This window comes from Prinia subflava, chromosome 10, assembly GCF_021018805.1.
Source record: "Prinia subflava isolate CZ2003 ecotype Zambia chromosome 10, Cam_Psub_1.2, whole genome shotgun sequence".
Taxonomy (NCBI): domain Eukaryota; kingdom Metazoa; phylum Chordata; class Aves; order Passeriformes; family Cisticolidae; genus Prinia; species Prinia subflava.
The window spans coordinates 23,637,358-23,656,185 of NC_086256.1; the positions used below are offsets into that span (position 1 = coordinate 23,637,358).

Genomic DNA, 18,828 nt, shown 5'->3' on the forward strand with positions numbered 1-18,828 from the left:
TTCCAGCTTCTTTCTAAAGTTTAAGTTGGGATAGTGAGGTTTCTTATATTGGAATAAGCTGCTTTGGAGGGTGAGGGATGTTCCTTTCTATTATTTTTAGAGAACAGTGTCACTTCATCAAGGTATAAAACCCACTCCTCTTGAGTGTCCTAATAAAAAAAACAAAACCAACAAAAAGACAAAGCAAACCCATAAACCTCAACAATATCTGTACATCTCCCATAGTCAATCTCCCCTGATAAATCCTTGGTGATTTAAATATCATGAGGATTGAGTTGCTTACTGGTTTGGGATGCAGAGCTTTTTCTGATGAACACAGTGGGCACAATGAATTCAATGAGTTTCATATAGAGAATGTATTTTAAAGTCTTGCTTTCAGTAACTTGAGCTTGTTCACCTCCAATATGCTTGGTATATCCAATATACTCATCTGCGATGAGTACCCCCCAAGTGGTGCTGTGTTAGCTTTGGGACTTGTTTTGGCCCCTGTGCAATGCCTGTGTGGAGCTGCCCTGACACAGCCCGTGTGTGCAGTTGTTGCAGGAGCTGTGCACAGTTTTTAACGTGGACCTGCCGTGCCGCGTGAAGTCTTCCCAGCTGGGGATCATCAGCAATAAACAGACGCACACCAGCGCCATCGTGAAGCCGCAGTCCAGCTCCTGCTCCTACATCTGCCAGCACTGCCTTGTCCACCTGGGAGATATCGGTGAGTTCCAGAGGGAAGGGGCTGGCATGGGCAGTTGTGTCTGTGTTCAGCTTCTGGAGATCTGCGTGTGCCATGGCAGCTGCCCGGAGCAAATGGGCTCCACTTTAGCAGCGAGTTGCTTATTGTGCCTGTGGTGGTTGCTGCAGGGGGAGAGATCTGGAAAGAAACTGTTCAGACTTATCTAGCGTGTGTTACACATTAACACATGGAGACAGTTAATCACTGGCTTTCTAGTGATCTGCTAGAGTCTGTCTCCTAGCATTCTAATCATGTTCTAGCTGGTAGGCACAGGGAAGTGCTGAAACTGGTAACTATTACAAAAGCTTGTTGCAGCATGCTAGCACACTTCTCCATTCCAGAACACTAACGTCTGATGTACACGGGCACCAGTTAGAAATCCAGTCTTTCATAGATGGTGTTTTCTTCTTTAACATTAAATTCAACAGGTTTATTTCTTTCTTCATTTAAGCAAAACTTTGTGTTGTAGAAAGTTCTCTTTTCACAGGAATCTCCAGTTGCTTTTTTGAACAACCTAAAATAGATCTAGTTGGTGATTGTACAAAGAGGGATGAAAAATATTTTTAGCTCTCTGTTCTTGGCACTGTTGTCCATAAGACAGTCTTAGGACTGAGGCAGAACAGCCACGTCAGAATTGAATGTGTCAAATCTTGATGTAATGGTGTAATTGCACATTCTTCTGATGCTTATTTCAGAAATACTAGTGAAATGCTCTTCAGGTAAGTTACATTTTATGAAAGTAACTGCAGGGGAGTAGAATTTTGTGCCTCAACTTGGTTTTGTTTTTTTTTTGCTGTTTTCTTAGCTCGCTATAGGAATCAGACCAGCCAGGCAGAGTCTTACTATAGACATGCAGCTCAGCTTGTCCCTTCTAATGGTGAGTCTGGGATACCTTTTCCATTCATAATTCCAAGAGAAGATTTGGAGTATTGTTTTCTTCTGCAGCAGTTGAAAACCTGGGCTTTTATATAAATGTCCCTCCCCAAATTCTCCACACAACCATACAATAAAGCTTCACGTGTCAGTAAATCATTCAGATAATGGTTATTTCCATGGTCTGTGTGGCTTCCTTTTTGTGCAGATTTAGAAACACAGAAGGTAATACACATCTTTACTCCAGGGCTTCACTACTGCTATACTCTGTTACATTCATACATTATAAAGTACAATTAATGAAAATTTGCTTTACATCAGCATTGGGGTTTTTTCTTTTATTGTTTATTCCCATGCCAATTTATAAAGTTTAGTAGATAAAATTGGATTTTTCAAGTTGCTGATGGGAGTTAATGAGTTCTTTAATTCAGGGATCTAGTTTTTTAACTATTGTCTTCCAGTGGCCCAAAATGTAGGGATAGTGATAGAAGGACAAGTCACTTTTGAGCTGGGCTACTGAAATCAGTAATCCAGTTTTTTAAGCAGTTGCGCTCTAACTGACCAAAACAAAAATTCGACCCCCTGAAACAAACAAGCAAACAAAATCATACAGAGACTCCCACACCCAATCCTTCTCCATTCAAAGTAAAAAAACACCAAAACAAAACAGACAAAAACTCATGACCAAACAAAAACAAATTAAAAAGACCAAACCCCCCAAAACCCAGAACAAACCCCAAAACAAAAACAAACAAAACCATAAACAAACAAAAATAAAGACACCACCCAAGCAAACAAAATTTTAAAAAAATCTGACTAACAAAAAAACCCCAAAAGCCCCAAACAGCTGATGCACCACAAATTTAGAAGCTTAGCAGCTTTTTCACTGCAATGGTACAGATCCAAGGCTGGGTGAAAGGGTCAGCAGATGAATCTGAGCCTTGTCTGTTGAAGAACTGAGGGCTTTATGCTCCCTTTCCAAGTGACCACACGCACTCTGAAGTCTAGCATGTTTCCCCCTCAGGACAACTTGTTGGATAACTTGTCTTTTTCTCCCTTAGGTCAGCCTTATAATCAGTTGGCTATCCTAGCTTCCTCCAAAGGAGACCACTTGACCACAATTTTCTACTACTGCAGAAGCATTGCTGTGAAGTTTCCTTTCCCAGCTGCCTCCACTAACCTACAAAAAGCACTTTCTAAAGCACTGGAAAGGTGAGACTGAGAGTAAATTATTGCCACTCAGATAAGTTGGAAGATATTTCTTGTAAAAGTACCTGCCTTGCTAGAAGTTATTGATATTTGACCCTTGTCTAGTCAGAGCATCCTCACAGGTATATGGAATAAAGAATAGTTTATGATGCTCCTGACTGTGATTAGTGAATGCAGGAAATAAGCACATTGTGCCAACACCAAAAGTGACTTTGTATGGACATTCCTCCCTCCTTTTGGAGTAATTCTGTAGTGTTATGTGCAGCTGTGTGCAATTCCAAAGACTGAATCAGGTATTTCTATCCTAAATGCAGTCGTGATGAGGTGAAGACTCGATGGAGCGTGTCTGACTTCATCAAGGCATTTATTAAATTTCATGGCCATGTGTACCTGAGTAAGAGCTTGGAGAAGCTGAGCCCTCTTCGAGAAAAGCTGGAAGAACAGTTCAAGGTTAGTTCTAACAACATATTAATTAATATATTGAGGAGAATTATTTTAGCAGCTGAGTTCTGAAATTACAGTTCAGTGATTGTTCTTTCACATGATAAAATACAGAAAGCTCAGGTAGCCAGTTAAGAAAGGATTGCATTGCAGCTAACACTGGATAGTTCTGGTAACTTCTGCCAAGATTAGGGATTTTTCCCATTTGACACATGGTCTGTGGTTGGTGGAGATACAGGAGAAATCAGTGACCACTGGTGATTCTCTGCTCTTTAACCTGGATGACTTTTGGATACCTGTGAAAAGGACTTGATTCATCTGTGAAGTCTTGGCTTGGTGGTCTGAGGAATTTTGAGAGCTTCATTTTTTGGATGGCTTTCATTCACTCCCAGTGCTTGTTAAGGCTGCTTTTAATCTGCCTTGGAAACCTTGCCTCTCCTGTTAAGTTTGCCCTTGAAAAGTGTCCCATACAACCTTACTTTGTGCAGACTAGAACTATGCAGAACATGTTTTCCATGGAAAATCCAGGAGTCCTGTTGATTACATACCCAGCCCATTATGTTGGATAATACAGCAAAGATTGAAACAAAAGAATTTTAAAAGTAAGGTATTTGTGCAAAGTAGTACCATTTCAGAGAGAACATAGTGTTAACTGGTAAATGCCTTTTGGAAACTCCTCTGCTTCAGCTTTCTAATTTGTGGAAAAGAAGCAGGGAGGATGGTTATGTTCAGCAGAGCAGTGGATGCTTTTCAAGGGGAAAAGGGAATGTGGTCTGAGTAATAAAAAAATCTGAAATGTTCTTTACAGTGTCCTTTTTTGTCGTAAATTGTGCTGCTACAGCTAAGTTAACACTGTCTTTAAAATAAATTTAAAAAGCCACAGAACTTGCTATGAATTAACTTTCAATGTGGGCTGTTCCAACCCTGGCATTTATGTTGTTTCAAAATGAAATAATTGTATCTCTCTTTCTGTGTGTGGTGCTGGCTGTTGAACAAGTACTTCTTTTTCCACAGTGCATATAATCAATAATTATGAGCATTCTTCAGGCATGTGGAACAGTCTTAATTTTCTGGACTGATCCAGAGTGTTAAGAGCTAATTGAGCCCTGCTTTGCTGCTTAGATAACCTTTTTTTGTTTATATTATGCAACATAAGGCCTAATTTACCAGAGAGCAACTCTCCTGGCTTCAACAAGTTGAATGTGGATGTGAAGTAGGCTGTATGGTAGTGAATCAATTTAACTTTGTGGCTCATTTTAACTCTTAGAGCAGTTGCAGGTTTGGGACCATTCAGTCAGGCCCTGGGTGCTGCTGCTGGCAGCTCTGCCAGTCTCAGTTGTCAGCTGTACAGTGCTGCATACCCTAAATGAGAGTCAAGGGTGAACATGGAGCTTAAACCTTTTCCTGATGCTCACACTAGTTAATCCACCTGTTTCCCTGATCTTTGTGTCTAAAGATACATTGTCTGAGATTTAGGCTAGCTCCCTTTTTTCCCACAAAAAGCCTTGAAGTCTCTTTTCCTGTCCTGAGAAAGGTGTCTTTTAGCATAGTTACTGAAAGGCATTTGTAAATAGCTCTCACTGATTTAGTGCCAAGGCATTCTGTGACCCATGAAATCAGGTGTGGAATTAGTCTTTAATGCGTAACCATGCAGTAGTTAAATTTTCCTGGGGTGTTTTTCTAAAATGTCACCTTCTCCATGCTGGTTCTTTGCGAGGCAGACAAACCCAGTGGATCTATGGCCCTTTGCAGTGCTGCCAGTGCACATTTGAAGTTGCACTTGCTCTGGAAGAAAACCATATGCAGAAGGGATGTTGATTTGTTGTGTGTCTGAGCTGTTGTGCTTAACAGTGTGCTCCTCCTGGGAAGCCCAGTGCTGTGCTGGGAGGGATGTCCTGAAAATCCAGAATGAATGTTGCCTAAGGGCAGAAGCATTAGTCAAGCAGTGGAGGAGCAACTACCAGTCCTTTCAAGCATGTGCTTTTTTTACCTACAATTACATACAGCCTGTGTCTTTGTTGCAGAGGTTGTTGTTCCAGAAGGCCTTCAACTCTCAGCAATTAGTCCATATTACTGTGATCAACCTGTTCCAACTGCACCACCTGCGAGACTTCAGCAATGAAACTGAGCAGCACAGCTACAGCCAGGATGAGCAGCTCTGCTGGACACAGCTCCTGGCTCTCTTCAGTAAGTGTGGGAGCTAATTGATTTCTGTAGTTCTCTTGATTTTAATGTGGAATCCATTAGTAATTTCCTGTCATGGTCTGGCTTAATGGCTCTGTGAGGTAAGTGCTGAGAATAGACATTAGGGAGAAAGATTGTAAGAGATGATGGTCACACAGGATCATCTGTGTCAGCAGTGCTGACTAACACTGATTTCTGTGTCTGGCCTTAACTCTGTTTGAAGCTTTGGAGAACTCTGCATCATTTTCCTGGTTCTGAAAGAACATTTTAACTTGGGTGCAAAACTGGATCCAGCTTGGTGGTGAGCAGTACCTCTCTTGTGGGACTGTTCCCCAGGTGGCTGCATACAGCTGGATTTGCTTTGAATGGATCTGGTTCTGATTCAACAGGACTGGAGTTGGAGTCAGCAGGACCTCAGCTACTTCTTTGCCTTTGGCAATATCAACCAGGAAGCAAGTGAGACTGCAGAGCATTTTTTAATCTAGCCACATAACAGTGATTTGCCTAACCTGACTGTGCCTGTTGGCAGCTTGGTCTTGTTTGTCAACACCAAAATTTCTGAATAGCTGGATTTCTCCAAATTTGAGCCTGGAGTTGATTCTGGTTGATTCATGGTCACACTGGTGTGGTTGCTCTTTCTCAGCCTCTCTGCCCTAAGGGGTCTGGGCTGGGTGCCTGCCTGCAGAGCTCCAGTACATTTGTGTACCTGCTGGTTGAAGTTAATAAATTATAGGTAGGTAGTTGAGTTGATAATTTCTAATAAATAGGTGAGTGAATATTTTTGCACTGGGCTTGTCTCACCTGATTTTTTTAACTTACCAAAATTGCTTGCCATGACAGTTGAAGGGATATAAACATCAAGATTCTGCTGCATAGCAGAAAACTATTAAAAAGCCCTGTGTTGTGATCTGTTGGTGGGTTGTTTAAGATGAGGTAGCTGGGCTGCCTTTTTCTGAAGAACTAGCTCTTAGAATAGGGATTTATGGGGTGAGTATGTTTGATTAGGTTATTTGATTAACTTTGAAGTGCCATTCCCACATCATGGAGGTTTTTTTCTTTTGTTTTTTTCCTCTTACTCTGTTTCTAGTGTCATTTCTTGGAGTTCTGTGCAAGTGTCCTTTACAGAATGACTACCAGGAGGACTCTGGGGCTGCATATCCTCTTCCAGCTGTGAAGGTTTCCATGGACTGGCTGAAGCTTAGGCCCAGTGTTTTCCAGGAGGCAGTGGTGGATGAAAGACGGTAGTGAGTGTTGATCTTTCTCTTGTTACATTTTGTTGCATGAAGATCCTAATTACTGTTGATCCACAAATTAGTCATGGCAAAAGTGATCATACAGCTCATCATTACAGATACCAAAATGATAGAAAGTGTATGTGCTAAAAAGTTCATAAAGCAAAATATGAGACTTGTTGGTTACATGAGCAAATTGACTCTCTTAATTGTCTTTAGGTTTGCTGTAAGTTTTTTACAATCGGGGGATCTATTTTATTATGTCCAGTTTGAGCAATAACTACTGAGTGTTCCTGTAGTCTTACCTAGTATAATGATTTCTCAGACTACTGGGGGAAGTGGCAGGAGAATGCTTGCCTTAATTTCATGCACTAAATCATCACTTGGGCAATGCTGGAATGTAGTCACCTAGAAATTAAATTCAGTTTAGTAAAGGGGCTCTTTAAATGTCAGTGCAGGTGTAACTGTTCTGGACTAACTGTTACTCTGATTTTTCACTTTTGCCACTAATCTCATAAATTAAGGCTTAAGTTGCTCAAAGCTCACAATTTTTAATAGTCTGTTAACTTTTAATGAATTACCATGATTCAATAAAGTTTCTCTAAGGTGATTTCTTAGGATCAGAGTGACTGTTACTGATGCAGGTGAATGAGTATTGTCCCTAACACAGGCACTCCAAGGAAAACAGTGTGATGGAGGAGGAACAGGGGTGCCTGTGACTTTGGTTTGTTAAATAAGAAACAAAAAACCCCGTGGAGTTTTGGGAGCTTAAACCACAGAATACCTAAAGACAAGATTAAGGAAAAGAGTTCAGATATGGTTTTGAGATTATTGCCATTTGCACATCCTGAAGGAAGACTTGTGCCTGTATTTTAATAGGCAAGATACCTACTTGATATCAAGTAGTCCCTGCAGGGAGGACGTACAGGTAGTAATTCATGGAGTAAATGGCTTTGAGCTGAAAGAGCCTAGATTTAGTTTGATTAGAAAGAAATCCTTCCCTGTGAGGGAGGTGAGGCCCTGGCCCAGCTTGTCCAGAGAAGCTGTGGCTGGCCCATCCCTAGAAGTGTCCAAAGCCAGATTGGACAGGCCTTGGAGCAACCTTGGGATAGTGGAAGGTGTCCCTGCCCATGGCACAGGGTGAGGGATCCCTTCCAGCCCAAACCATTCTGGGATTCTCTGAAGGAACCCATTTTCTATTATTGACTTGCCTCATTGAAGACCTCTGGGGTGTTTTTTCCTTCTTTTGGTCCTTGCAGTCATGGGAAGGAGCTGTTGCTTGGTGTAGTGTAGAGAATAATCCTGAAGGTCATGCTGTCTGTGCCTGCAGCCACGCTGGAAAGCAGCTGAGGGTGCACAGTGCATTCTCCAGGCCACAGCTGGATGATGGCTGGAAGCCTTGCTGGGGAGGACACATTCATTTCTCCTACACTGAGCACAGTGGGCATTCTGAAATAGTTTTCTGTTGTTTCCATGGTGCCCATCAGTAAAGCAGAAGGATTTTTGAACCACTGGTTGGGAGCTTTTAGTAAACAGGAGCAAGCAGTTAAATGTTAACCACCTATGCAGTGATCAGTGTCATTTTAAAGTTGTTTGCTCGAGGGCCTATGGGAAGAGTTTCCAGTCATTGCTACTGGTACTGTGAGGTCAAGGCAAGTTACTGGTACTGTGAGGGGACTGCAAGTTCACCTCTAGTTTAATGATCTTTCTCAGTGCAACCCTTACTTAGAGTCTCTTCCCTTGGTGGCAAATGCTCCAGCACTACAGTACAGTACAGTGTTCTTGCTCACTTCTGCACAGCTGTGTCTTCTTTTGCTGCCTGAACTGATTCATTGACTGTGCCTTGAGAGCCATCAGCTTTGGATGGAAAGCATGAATTGCAGACAGGTGCTCATGCTCTAGGTTTATCTGGTTAAATTCACAGCAGGCTCTCTGGCCTGCTGGATAGTGAACACTGTGCTGTGAGGGCCTGTCTTCCTTGGGAACTTTAGGCTGGCTTTTTAATAATAGTAATTCTTTCAAGAAAGTAGTCTTTTCACTGGCACTTTGTGAGAAACTTTTCTTGGGAGTCAGAAGATTAATGTAAACTGTGGTGGTAACAGCATTCAGTGCTTTTTTGGTAAAGCAAACACATCTCATGTTTTGCAGTTTTCACTTAGGATTGTCTTGTTTTCTAATTTTTAGCATATGGCCCTGGCTGATCTCTCTTCTGAATAGTTTCCAGCCTCATGAAGAAGATCTATCCAGTAATAATGGTAAGGACACTTGTAGTCTGTGCTGTAAAGAACTGGGAAAAACTATGTTTTTCCTGCTGATGTGGGGAATTATAGTTGAAGAGCAAATAAGGAGGCAAGTTGTCTTCTTGTATTAGTTCATGTGAACACTTTGCAAATTATTTTTCTTGTTCTGAGCAGACTGCTCTGCTTTATCATTCCTGAATTCCTCAGATTGTGGGGTGGACCAGTTAATAAAAGGCTTTAGTATGTATAGAGACCATGCTGAGGTATCTGCTGTGATACTGTGCTCAGTGCTTTCATGCTTTCCTTATGGTGTTTACTGTCTGTTTGTCAGCAACTCCCCTTCCAGAAGAATTTGAGTTGCAAGGATTCCTGGCTCTGCGGCCCTCGTTCAGGTGGGTGACAGCTGAGGATCCTGCATCCTTGCTGATGTCATGACCTCTACAGACAATGGCCTATTCCTTACAATATTTTATTATGTATGTTTGCTGCTGATGATTGATGTTGGTCTCTTTAGAAGAACTGCAGTGGATGGTGTAGCCCTGAGAAATTCTTGAGGTTGTAATACTGCTCATGACCCCGCTGAACCTCTTTAATGTACATGCACCTTCCCAGACAAGAATTACATATGTAAATCAGACATCTCTCAACGGCCATGGTTTGAATAACATCTAGTGAAAGTTCAAGCTTTTAATAGTGCAATACTGACACGTTACATTTCTAGAAAAGTAGGATATTGCAGAGAGTGATCGTGTAATTAATATTCCCTGTTCCGTGTCAATACTAGGAACTTGGATTTTTCCAAAGGCCACCAGGCAATTACAGGGGATAAAGAAGGGCAGCAGCGTCGGATACGGCAGCAGCGCCTGATCTTCACAGGCAAATGGATTGCTGATAACCAGCCCAGGTAATTGCGAGTACTTTGTGTTTCCCGTGCTGCTGGAAGCTGAGGTGACACAGGTGCCAGGGTGGAATATTATTTTTCTCTCTGTTCAACACAGCAGTTAGCTGTCATGTGAGCACAAGATGCTGACAGGACTAATAATATGTTCTGTTGGTCATCATGCTATTTATGATAAGTAAGGTAGTTTATGTACTTGCTTTTTAATTCCTTCCTGTCTTTTTCAGGTTGATTCAGTGTGAAAACGAGGTAGGAAAGCTCTTGTTTGTGACAGAAATCCCGGAGCTCTTACTGGAGGACCCTAGTGAAGCCAAAGAGAGTGTCGCCCTGCAGGAGACATCCATGGCAGAGCCGCTGTGTGCTGATGGGAGCCCTGGACTCAAATCAGTGCTGTCCTCTGGCAGAAGCCTGAGCAACAGCTGTGATGCAGGAGAAAAACCAATGGTCACCTTCAAAGAGAACATCAAGCCCCGGGAGATGAACAGAGAGCAAGGGCGCATCTACCCCCCAAAGGACATAGCGAGGGAGAGACGGGACTTTAGCAAAGGAATAGTGACAAACAAGAACGATGGGAAGAAGGATAACAATAAGAGAAAGAATGAGACCAAGAAATGCGGCTTGGATAAGATGCAGGAAGCAGGAAAGCAGAATGTGGCAGTTCAGGTAAGCCTTTAGCTCAGAGGGATACCATGCCTGAGACAGTGCTATGTTGTGTCAGGGCAGTCACTGCTTGTGTAAAGTATGGTAGAGCTGAGGTCTTGCTGTGGGCCCCTGCAGCTGCAGCTAATGCTCAATAATATAAAATATTTCTACCTCAAAGACCAGGTGATGGTGATCTTGGGATCTCTTTGCTTTTCCTTGATGCTGTCTCAAAAAGAGAGAGAGAGGGGGGGAAAGAGTGCAATGAGAGGTGCTGTGACTGTCTTAAAAAACAGATTTCTACCCATTCCACAAATTATTTAGGCCACCAAGGTAGTTCACGGCCAGGTCATAGTCATACTCTTGACATTCTGGGATCTGTTGTGAAGGAACTGGGTACTCTGCATTTTCATTTCAGTTGACTGCTGCACATTCAACAAACTGAACACACCACAAAAGCACCAAATTGTATATATATTATATATATGGAGTAAGATCCTTTGTAGTGTGGGTGCAATCAGGTGTCTCTGTCGAAGTAAAGAATGCCACTATGCTCTTAAATCATCAATCTGTGCTCAGGCACTTGCTCAGAATGCTTTGTTTTCACATCAGCTGCTCTTTTACCAGTTATATTTTTTAGAGGCGTGCTTTTATCTATTTCTTTGAGCATTACATATGAAATGTATCAAGTAAACAGTGAATTTGCTGGTCTGCCGCCTTCCACTGAGTCATAGTAAATGAGGGGGAAGAGTGTCAGGGCTGATCTGATTTCTGCCTGGACAGTTTGGCTGTATCTCAGTCATTTCCTGATGATGACTGGAAGCATTCAATGATGGAGATTTCTGTTATTTCCCTAGAGAAACTGTGTTAGTTCTTCACTGTTCTTGCAAGTGGAAATTGTTTCCTAATGCACTTCATGTCCCTTGTCTCTGTATAAGCCCATTACTGCTGCCCAGGACAGGTTTGCAGAATAACTCTTCCTCTTTGCAGCTGCTCCAAAGGCCTGAGCAATTGAGGTCTTCTCCCTAGGCTAGACAAACCATCTCAGTTTTTCCAGCTTGTGTTGTTTAGAAGCCTTGGATTATTCTCCCTGTTTTCCTCCTGATGATTTGCTGTTAAACATCAGGGTTATGAAATGGAATGTCTGAACTGGCAGCATTATTCAGTTGGTTTTGCAGGGGAGCCATAGCTCGGGGTACAAAGTGTTTCTGTAAAGGCTACTGAAACCAGGGGGCAATTGTTGGTGAGTCGTGGAACACAATTCTGGTATCTGAAAACCAATGTAGGTGAGTTAGAATTGCAAGTTTCTTGTTTATTTGTCAAATGCATCTGGAATGTTGTTGTGGGTCTGAGCATAACTCCCAGTTTTAATCTTTGTGCCCCCGTCTTGCAAAATAAAGACTTCAGGTGGATAAAAACCTATCAGATCTAAGGACTATGTGTAGCTTTCTGGATAGGGACGATAGCTTATTTATCAGAAATCTGCTTGATTTAGTCTTAAGATACAACAAATCCAGCTGTATCAGAATCTGCTCTGATGTTGTTTGTTATTGTTCCTCTCTTCTTGAATAGAGATTAATGTTGGCTTTTTAACTCCATCAGCTGTATTTAGGGCAGCAAGTCCACTGAATTACCTTTTGTTTCATATAATTTGGTGGACTTGCTTATCCAGACCTGCTCCAGAATAGAGGAAGGGCTTGCTTCCCCCTACCTGAGAAACCAGTGTAGGTTTCATACCCGTTGATGGATTGTTTGTGTTCTGCTTTGGCACTCCTGGAAATGTCACGCTTTATTTCCTCCATAGTTCATTGCCTTCAAAAGTTTAAATGCTGTGGTTCCTACTTGGCAAAAATGTGAAGAATATGGTTCAGAAGTGATCAGTCCTGCTTTGCAGATATATGGGAAACTTGCATGCTCAGGCAGGATGTGATGTAGGCTGAATATCTGCTCTCTAGGGAAGAGAATGTTAGGAGCCAAGGAAGTTCAATGCAGACTAATTTCAAGTGTAACATACTCTTAAGAGGTTCCTGTGATACAATGGTCCCTCTCTCAAGCACTGTGTAGGAACACTTAGGGCTACTGTGGGAGTCAATATTTGGTAGTATTGACACTTCTGAGATGGTATCAAATAGAAGCAAGGAAGGAACTGAAATTTGTCTTGATTAATCAATTTTAGTGATTTAGGTTTTTATTAAGTTAACTGTAAATCATGCAGGGGGCTTTCTGGAAGCTATCCTCTGGAAATGTGTTATAGCATACTTGAGTTTTTGATGGCTAGAGCTCAAGTTTTAAAATGTCATGGCAGGAAGAATGTCTTTGAATTCTCCCGCATAAAAGAATGCATAGTGCTTGATGTGGGTTATAAAAATATTCAGCTTACTATGGAGGGAAAAGGGACAGCACAATGTAAGTTAAATATGCTGAATGTGATGGAGGGTGAAGAGATGCAGCATGAGCAAGGGTCTGCATTGTTTGTGGTGTTTAGCATCAGCCAGAACCTTGAGGTGGAGTTCCCTCCAGACTTTTTCTATTGGGAAATGAAAAATCCACCCAAACTTCCCAATTTTACAAATGCAGAAAGAACCCTACACTCCCATAATTTCTAAATGGGGAAATTCAATTTGAAAAAGAACTTAACAAAGGATTTGAATGCATCTATTCCTTTACTCCTTTAATCTGGCAGAAAACAACTGTCCTGTATCTCCTTTCAGCAGCACTAACTCAGCAGCACTAAATGTCTAAATAAACCCCACACACTTATGGTGTGGGGGTTATTGTTACTGTTTGGTTTGGATTTTTTTTAAAATTTTATCCCTGATACAACCTTTCTTTCACTCACCTCTGAGGCTTGCTGTCAGGTCTGCTCCTGGGCCCTTTCTGTATTGCCCGGGTTCCTTGCTTGCTGTCTTTTTCCTGCCTGCTCCATCTTGCATTCCAGGCAGTTCTGCCGAGCTGAACAGAAAGGGAAAGTAGTCTTCCCCTCTGTCTTCCTCCCCAGGAAGACCCAGACCGCGGGAGACTCAGAATAAGGTAAACATTACATTACATTCTTCTCTCTGCCTTTAACTGGTGCAGCTCTTTTAACAGAACACCCCGCAGTTACACAGTAAACTGAATGAGGTGAAGCACTTCTGCTGTTTGTCTTGTATGCTCTGGGTCAAAAGAATTCCATAGCGTGGAGGAGTTTGTGCATATACATCACCGTTTGGATTAGGCTGAGAGAACTCCCCAGGAAGAATGTGGCAGTTTTTGTTTTTTAAGGTGCTGCAGGTAAGTAGCATGACTTAGGTTGAAGCAGTGCCCTAGGAGAAGCATAGTAGCATCTGCACTTTTTTAAACAAGCAGCGTGGTAAGTTCCTTGGATGGTGTGAAATACTATGTCTGCTTCTCACTCTCATGCTAGAGAAGGAGCCCCTTGCATCTTCTGAGTAAATATCCTTGAGTGCTGTTGTGAGGTGAGAAATGCCTGAGGACATGCAGGGTAATCTGCCTGAGGTCAGTGAGGAGGCCTCTGTGTTCCAAACTTCTCTCAGTCACTTAGGGAAAAGAAAATAATCGCTCAATCTGAGAGGTTAATTTTTGGCTTGAGACATGATATGATTAATGGGGAAATTTAGGAAAAGTGATTTAATTTCTTCATACTTTCTTTTGCATCAGGTGAAATCCCAGACGGAGATGAGGAAGACTCCGGTCTCTGAAGCCAGGAAAACACCTGTAACTCAGACTCCAAGTCAGGCCAGCAGTTCCCAGTTCATCCCTATTCATCACCCAGGAGCCTTCCCTCCCCTTCCTAGCCGGCCAGGTAATTTGCATCATTGTTTTGAAGTGTCATTTATTGTTGACTGAAAAAAATCCTGTAATAGTGCTTGGTACAGCCTCTGGAAGGTAGGGGCTATGTTAATGAACATGGATTTTCCTGTTGAGCATCTTGTCAAGTAGCAAAAAGGGGCATAGCAGAACTGAAACGAAATAAATAAGATTCCTTATGCTTTGGAATCGAGGTTTGTCATGAAATCTGTCACCTGCCTTCTGGTTTAGTGGGTGTGAGATCAAGGAACTTCACACTAGGCTCTTCCTGTAGTTAGTCTGAACAAGACAAAGCTTTCTGCTAGCACTGCTTCTGAAGTATTCCCTGTGCTTCAGCCTCCATTGCAAAAGATCAATCACACTGCTTCCTTTAAAACTCACTTTCTCTCGTAGTGGTGCTCATGTTTGAAGCTGTAATTTGTGTGGTCTTTCTTGCTGCTGTTGCTGCATTGTGCATCCCATTTTACTGTGGAGTCTGCCTGTCGTACCTAGCTATCCATGTTTGCTCGTGGAATAACTGGAAGCTGTATCTTCCTGTACCTGTTACGTGGAGCTCCTCAATATAAGATATCTTCCCTTTCCCAAAGTCAGCATAAAATCTGGCCTGTGAGACACAGAATTAAAGCTTGCCTTCCAAACCTGAGCTACTGGGAAGGAATTGATCTTATGGATATGAGGATTTGTTTGGTTGCCATCTGTCCCTCTCTAAATTGATCCAGAGACTGGTGATCCTCTGAGAGGAGGCAGTGCTCTTACTGTATTGATTGCTTCTGTTTGTTCCTGCAGAAGTTTAGTCTCTGACTAAAATGTATTTGAAGGGGAGGAAACTTTGGGGGTAAAGCATCAAAAACCCAAGAGCAACGAAGGAAAAAGGCAGTGGGGGTCAAAAAAGCAGGGAGATTGCGGGGCAGGGAACACAGGGATGTGGAAACATGACCCTTAGATACTGCCATGGCTGACCGCTATCAGTGCCTGGAATATTGCAAAACAAACTGGGAATCCCTGTGTGATCACAGCCATGCACATGCCAAGGAAGGACATTGTAGTGTGTGTGTGCAGATCGGTGCCTCCTTTCCTAAACAAGCAGCATAGGAAGAGAAACCCCCACTGAAAGTTTTCTGGAAGGAGTTGTATGCTGTGCCATATTGTGACTCAAGGTGCATTTTTCATGTTTTCCAGGATTTCCTCCTCCAGCCTATGTTGTCCCCCCTCCTGTGGCTTTCTCCATGAGCACGGGGTACACCTTCCCAGGTGGTGTTTCTGTCCCAGGAACCTTCCTCCAGCCCACACCTCACTCGCCTGCAGGAAACCAGGTGCAAGGTGGGAAACAGTCCCACATTCCTTACAGCCAGCAACGGCCCTCTGGACCAGGGCCAATGACCCAGGGACCTCAGCAAACACCACCTCCTTCCCAGCAACCCCTCTCATCTTTACCAGCTCAGGCAACAGCACAGTCCGCAAGCCAGTTACAGGTGCAAGCTCTGGCCCAGCAGCAGCAGCAGCAGTCCCCCACGAAAGCTGTACAGGGTCTGGGGAAGAGCCCGCCACACCACTCCGGATTCCAGCAGGTAAACTTGGTCTGTGCTACATGCTACGCTTTATTTAAAACTAAGTGGCAACATTCAAGACCTCTCTTCCTGGATTACCTTTCAAAATTGTCGTTAAAGAGTTTTTTGATTGTGAACTTCTGGGCAAATTTGAAAATGAGCTGAAGTTTGGTGGGTGTGAACATATGATGCTGTAACTGAAAGGAAGGTATGTACTGGAATGGAATGTCTTTTCTGTCATCTGTTTGCTGTGTGTTTCTGATACAGACATAGAAGTGGTATGTCTGTCTCAGGCCTTTCTAGTTTTGTTGTGTGAGTGATGAGGGCTGAGTGTGAACCTCCACCTTTTGGTTAACTGGTTGCAGTGTCAGTTCCCTTACAGCTCTTAGTTCCTTTGCTCACCTTGTGCTGGAGAAAATCTCCCTTCTGGCAAATCTGGACCTGATGGTGAGACCCAGCTTGTGTTCTGAGCAGCAAAGTGCTGGCTCAGTACCTTACTAAAGGTTTAGTTTGTAGGCTTTTGGGTTAAAAGGTACTGGAGAGAGTAAGGATTGCACTTGGCTGTTGGTTTAAAGCTTGACTAGAGAGCATTAGATGCGTATGGAAATTGCTTTTGCTGAATAACAGACATTCCACAAACATTCTGATTTGCTATCACGCATGAGCCAGGCTGACAGCTTGGATGGAATCAGGCATTCAGGTAACATGAGTTGTTCCTTCCTGCTGGTGAAACCCTGTGTCTCTGCCTCAGTACCCACAGACAGACTCGTCAAAGCAGCTCTGGAACCCCCCTCAAGTCCAAGGCTCCCTGGGGAAGATCATGTCTGTAAAGCAGCCCTATTACCTGCAGGCCCAGGACCCTCTCAAACTCTTTGAACAGTCATTACAGCCTCCTGTGATGCAACAGCAACCTCTGGAGAAAAAAATGAAGCCTTTCCCAATGGAGCCATATAACCAGAACCCCTCAGAAGTCAAGGTGCCAGAATATTACTGGGACTCTTCCTATGGCATGACTGACAACAGGGTGATGACCCAGCAGTCGAACATGGACCGCAGGGGGAAGCGGCAGGGAGTCTTCCACTCCGAGCAGGATGCTGTCTCCAGGATGACCTTTGAGGTAAGATCCATGCTGTGAGTGGGGAAAACTAAGGCCCTGGTATTCCTGGCAACTCTTGGCATTTCCCTGTTTCAGGAATGCCCTGTGGTCCCAAGTAGGTCAATGTGAACTTACTTAGAAGAGACCTGAGCGTCAGTACCTGGGGTTCCAGCACAAAGTAATGAATTCCCTGTTTTAGTAGGTTGTGTGTAGGATCAGTCTCTTGAAGATTTGGTTTCAAGTAGATGTAAGTCTTGTTCAGTGTGGATGTGACATCCATCTCTGCGGTGTGTCTGCCAGGTCAAGAAACATGGCAGCTGATAGTTTTGGGGAAGATTCTTGTCTGGCAACTGATGAAAACCACAAAAGCCACTCAAATAATTGCAGTTGAATTATTACACTTTAGGTGAACTCCTAACACTGCTATAGTGAATTGAATGTCTGAGGCTGCAATAGGTTGAGCAATCAAGGGTGGTAGCAGCGGTCTTGTCTTGGATTTTTTTGTTTGTTCTTCCTGAAAATCCCACCACACTGAGAGAGCTAAATGGCTTCCTTAGCTCCCAGTTGCAATAATGGAATACTCTACTTCTGTTTATGTAATTGAGCTTCATGTTGCTGTTTATAAACTCACCCATCTCTGTTATGTATTAACAGCCCTGGAGTCGTCTGTGAGTGCTTTTGTTGATGTTTATAAGGAGGCGTAAACAGAGGCCTTTTAAACCTTTGCTTGGGTGTGCCTCTGTAAATGCACTCAGGCCGTGGAGAAGGTCAGCTGATACCACTTAGCTCCTCCTTCTGAGAGAAAAGCCAGACAATGTACAGGAGTCTGCCCCTACCCTGATGTCAGGTTGTGGTTTTAAATGGAGACAGGGTCAAAGCCTTGTCCTCATTCCTAAAAGGGAAATATTGCCAAGGTGCTAGCACATTGTGCTACAGGGAGAAGCTATGCCTTGTGCTTTAAGCATCTCTCTCAAAAGTAAAGATGTCCAGTCTGACCAGCACTGAGCAGATTTTACTGGCCAGGGGGCTGGTCAGCTGTGTGTTGGCATAGCAGCTATCACCAGTGGAAATAAAGCTCATGGGATTTGAACTCCACAAGCAGAGAAAAGATGCAAACATAATTCTACTTGAAACCTAAATTACTCTCAGGTCAGCTGTAGAAGAATGATTATGAGATTTTGTTTGGTGTCCTTGTCTATGGGAACAGGTTCAGTATGTGGCATGGATGCAGGGGGAAGCCCATGCTCTGCCTGGAGTTAAAGCTCCCTGCTGTCTCTCTGATGCGAAATCCTCTCCCTGTGCGCATTTGGCCGCATGGCTGGTGGTTGTTCTGCTCAGAGTTCTCTCTGTGTGCCTCAGCACCATTCTCACCTTGCCCTCTGCATGTTGCCTTCTGCCTTCCTCTTGCAGCTCTCTCTCCTGCTCTGGCTGTTCTTTCTGCCTTCTGTTGTCTCACTGTGCTCATTTCTGTCACTAGGACCCCAAGAGCTCCCCTCTGCTTCCTCCGGACCTGTTAAAGAGTCTGGCTGCCTTGGAGGAGGAGGAAGAGCTGATTTTCTCTAATCCTCCTGATCTTTACCCAGCTCTGCTGGGGCCTCTCGCCTCTCTTCCTGGACGAAGCCTCTTTGTATGTATTTGATGTAATACTGCTGCTTCTCACTCTTAACTGGCATCTCTTTCTTCTGTGAAATTATAAGAAATGTGAAATTCCTTTCTCTTCCCCATCCCTCCTGTCCACTTCCCTGCCTCACCTTTGAGCTAGTTTTCACAGGGGTGAAAACTACAGCTTTTGGACTGAATCCAAGCCTGCTAATTTGTTCAGAAATCAGAATAGCTGTGGTGTTTTTGTAAGTACAGTCCACAGGAGAGGTGTTGATGCATCATGATACATCATTTAATGCACTTGCTCTTCTGCAGTTGTATGGGTTTAGTAATAAA

At 43.2% G+C, this 18,828-nt stretch overlaps 1 protein-coding gene across 3 annotated transcripts in view; it reads left to right on the forward strand.

Annotated features, from left to right (window-relative positions):
- Nucleotides 1–18,828, forward strand: part of SMG7 (SMG7 nonsense mediated mRNA decay factor) — a 50,994-nt gene that overhangs the window by 24,901 nt on the left and 7,265 nt on the right. The window contains exons 5-18 of one of the 3 annotated variants that reach the window (XM_063407747.1): nucleotides 535–706; nucleotides 1,530–1,601; nucleotides 2,659–2,809; nucleotides 3,121–3,256; nucleotides 5,272–5,434; nucleotides 6,519–6,675; nucleotides 8,848–8,918; nucleotides 9,235–9,295; nucleotides 9,688–9,807; nucleotides 10,029–10,464; nucleotides 14,098–14,242; nucleotides 15,427–15,567; nucleotides 15,685–15,815; nucleotides 16,546–16,911. In XM_063407747.1, coding sequence (XP_063263817.1) covers nucleotides 535–706; nucleotides 1,530–1,601; nucleotides 2,659–2,809; nucleotides 3,121–3,256; nucleotides 5,272–5,434; nucleotides 6,519–6,675; nucleotides 8,848–8,918; nucleotides 9,235–9,295; nucleotides 9,688–9,807; nucleotides 10,029–10,464; nucleotides 14,098–14,242; nucleotides 15,427–15,567; nucleotides 15,685–15,815; nucleotides 16,546–16,911 — 2,322 coding nt within the window. Of the gene's footprint in view, nucleotides 1–534; nucleotides 707–1,529; nucleotides 1,602–2,658; nucleotides 2,810–3,120; nucleotides 3,257–5,271; nucleotides 5,435–6,518; nucleotides 6,676–8,847; nucleotides 8,919–9,234; nucleotides 9,296–9,687; nucleotides 9,808–10,028; nucleotides 10,465–14,097; nucleotides 14,243–15,426; nucleotides 15,816–16,545; nucleotides 16,912–18,828 lie in introns of all 3 variants that reach the window. The other 2 variants (XM_063407745.1, XM_063407746.1) reach the window with 2 other exon arrangements.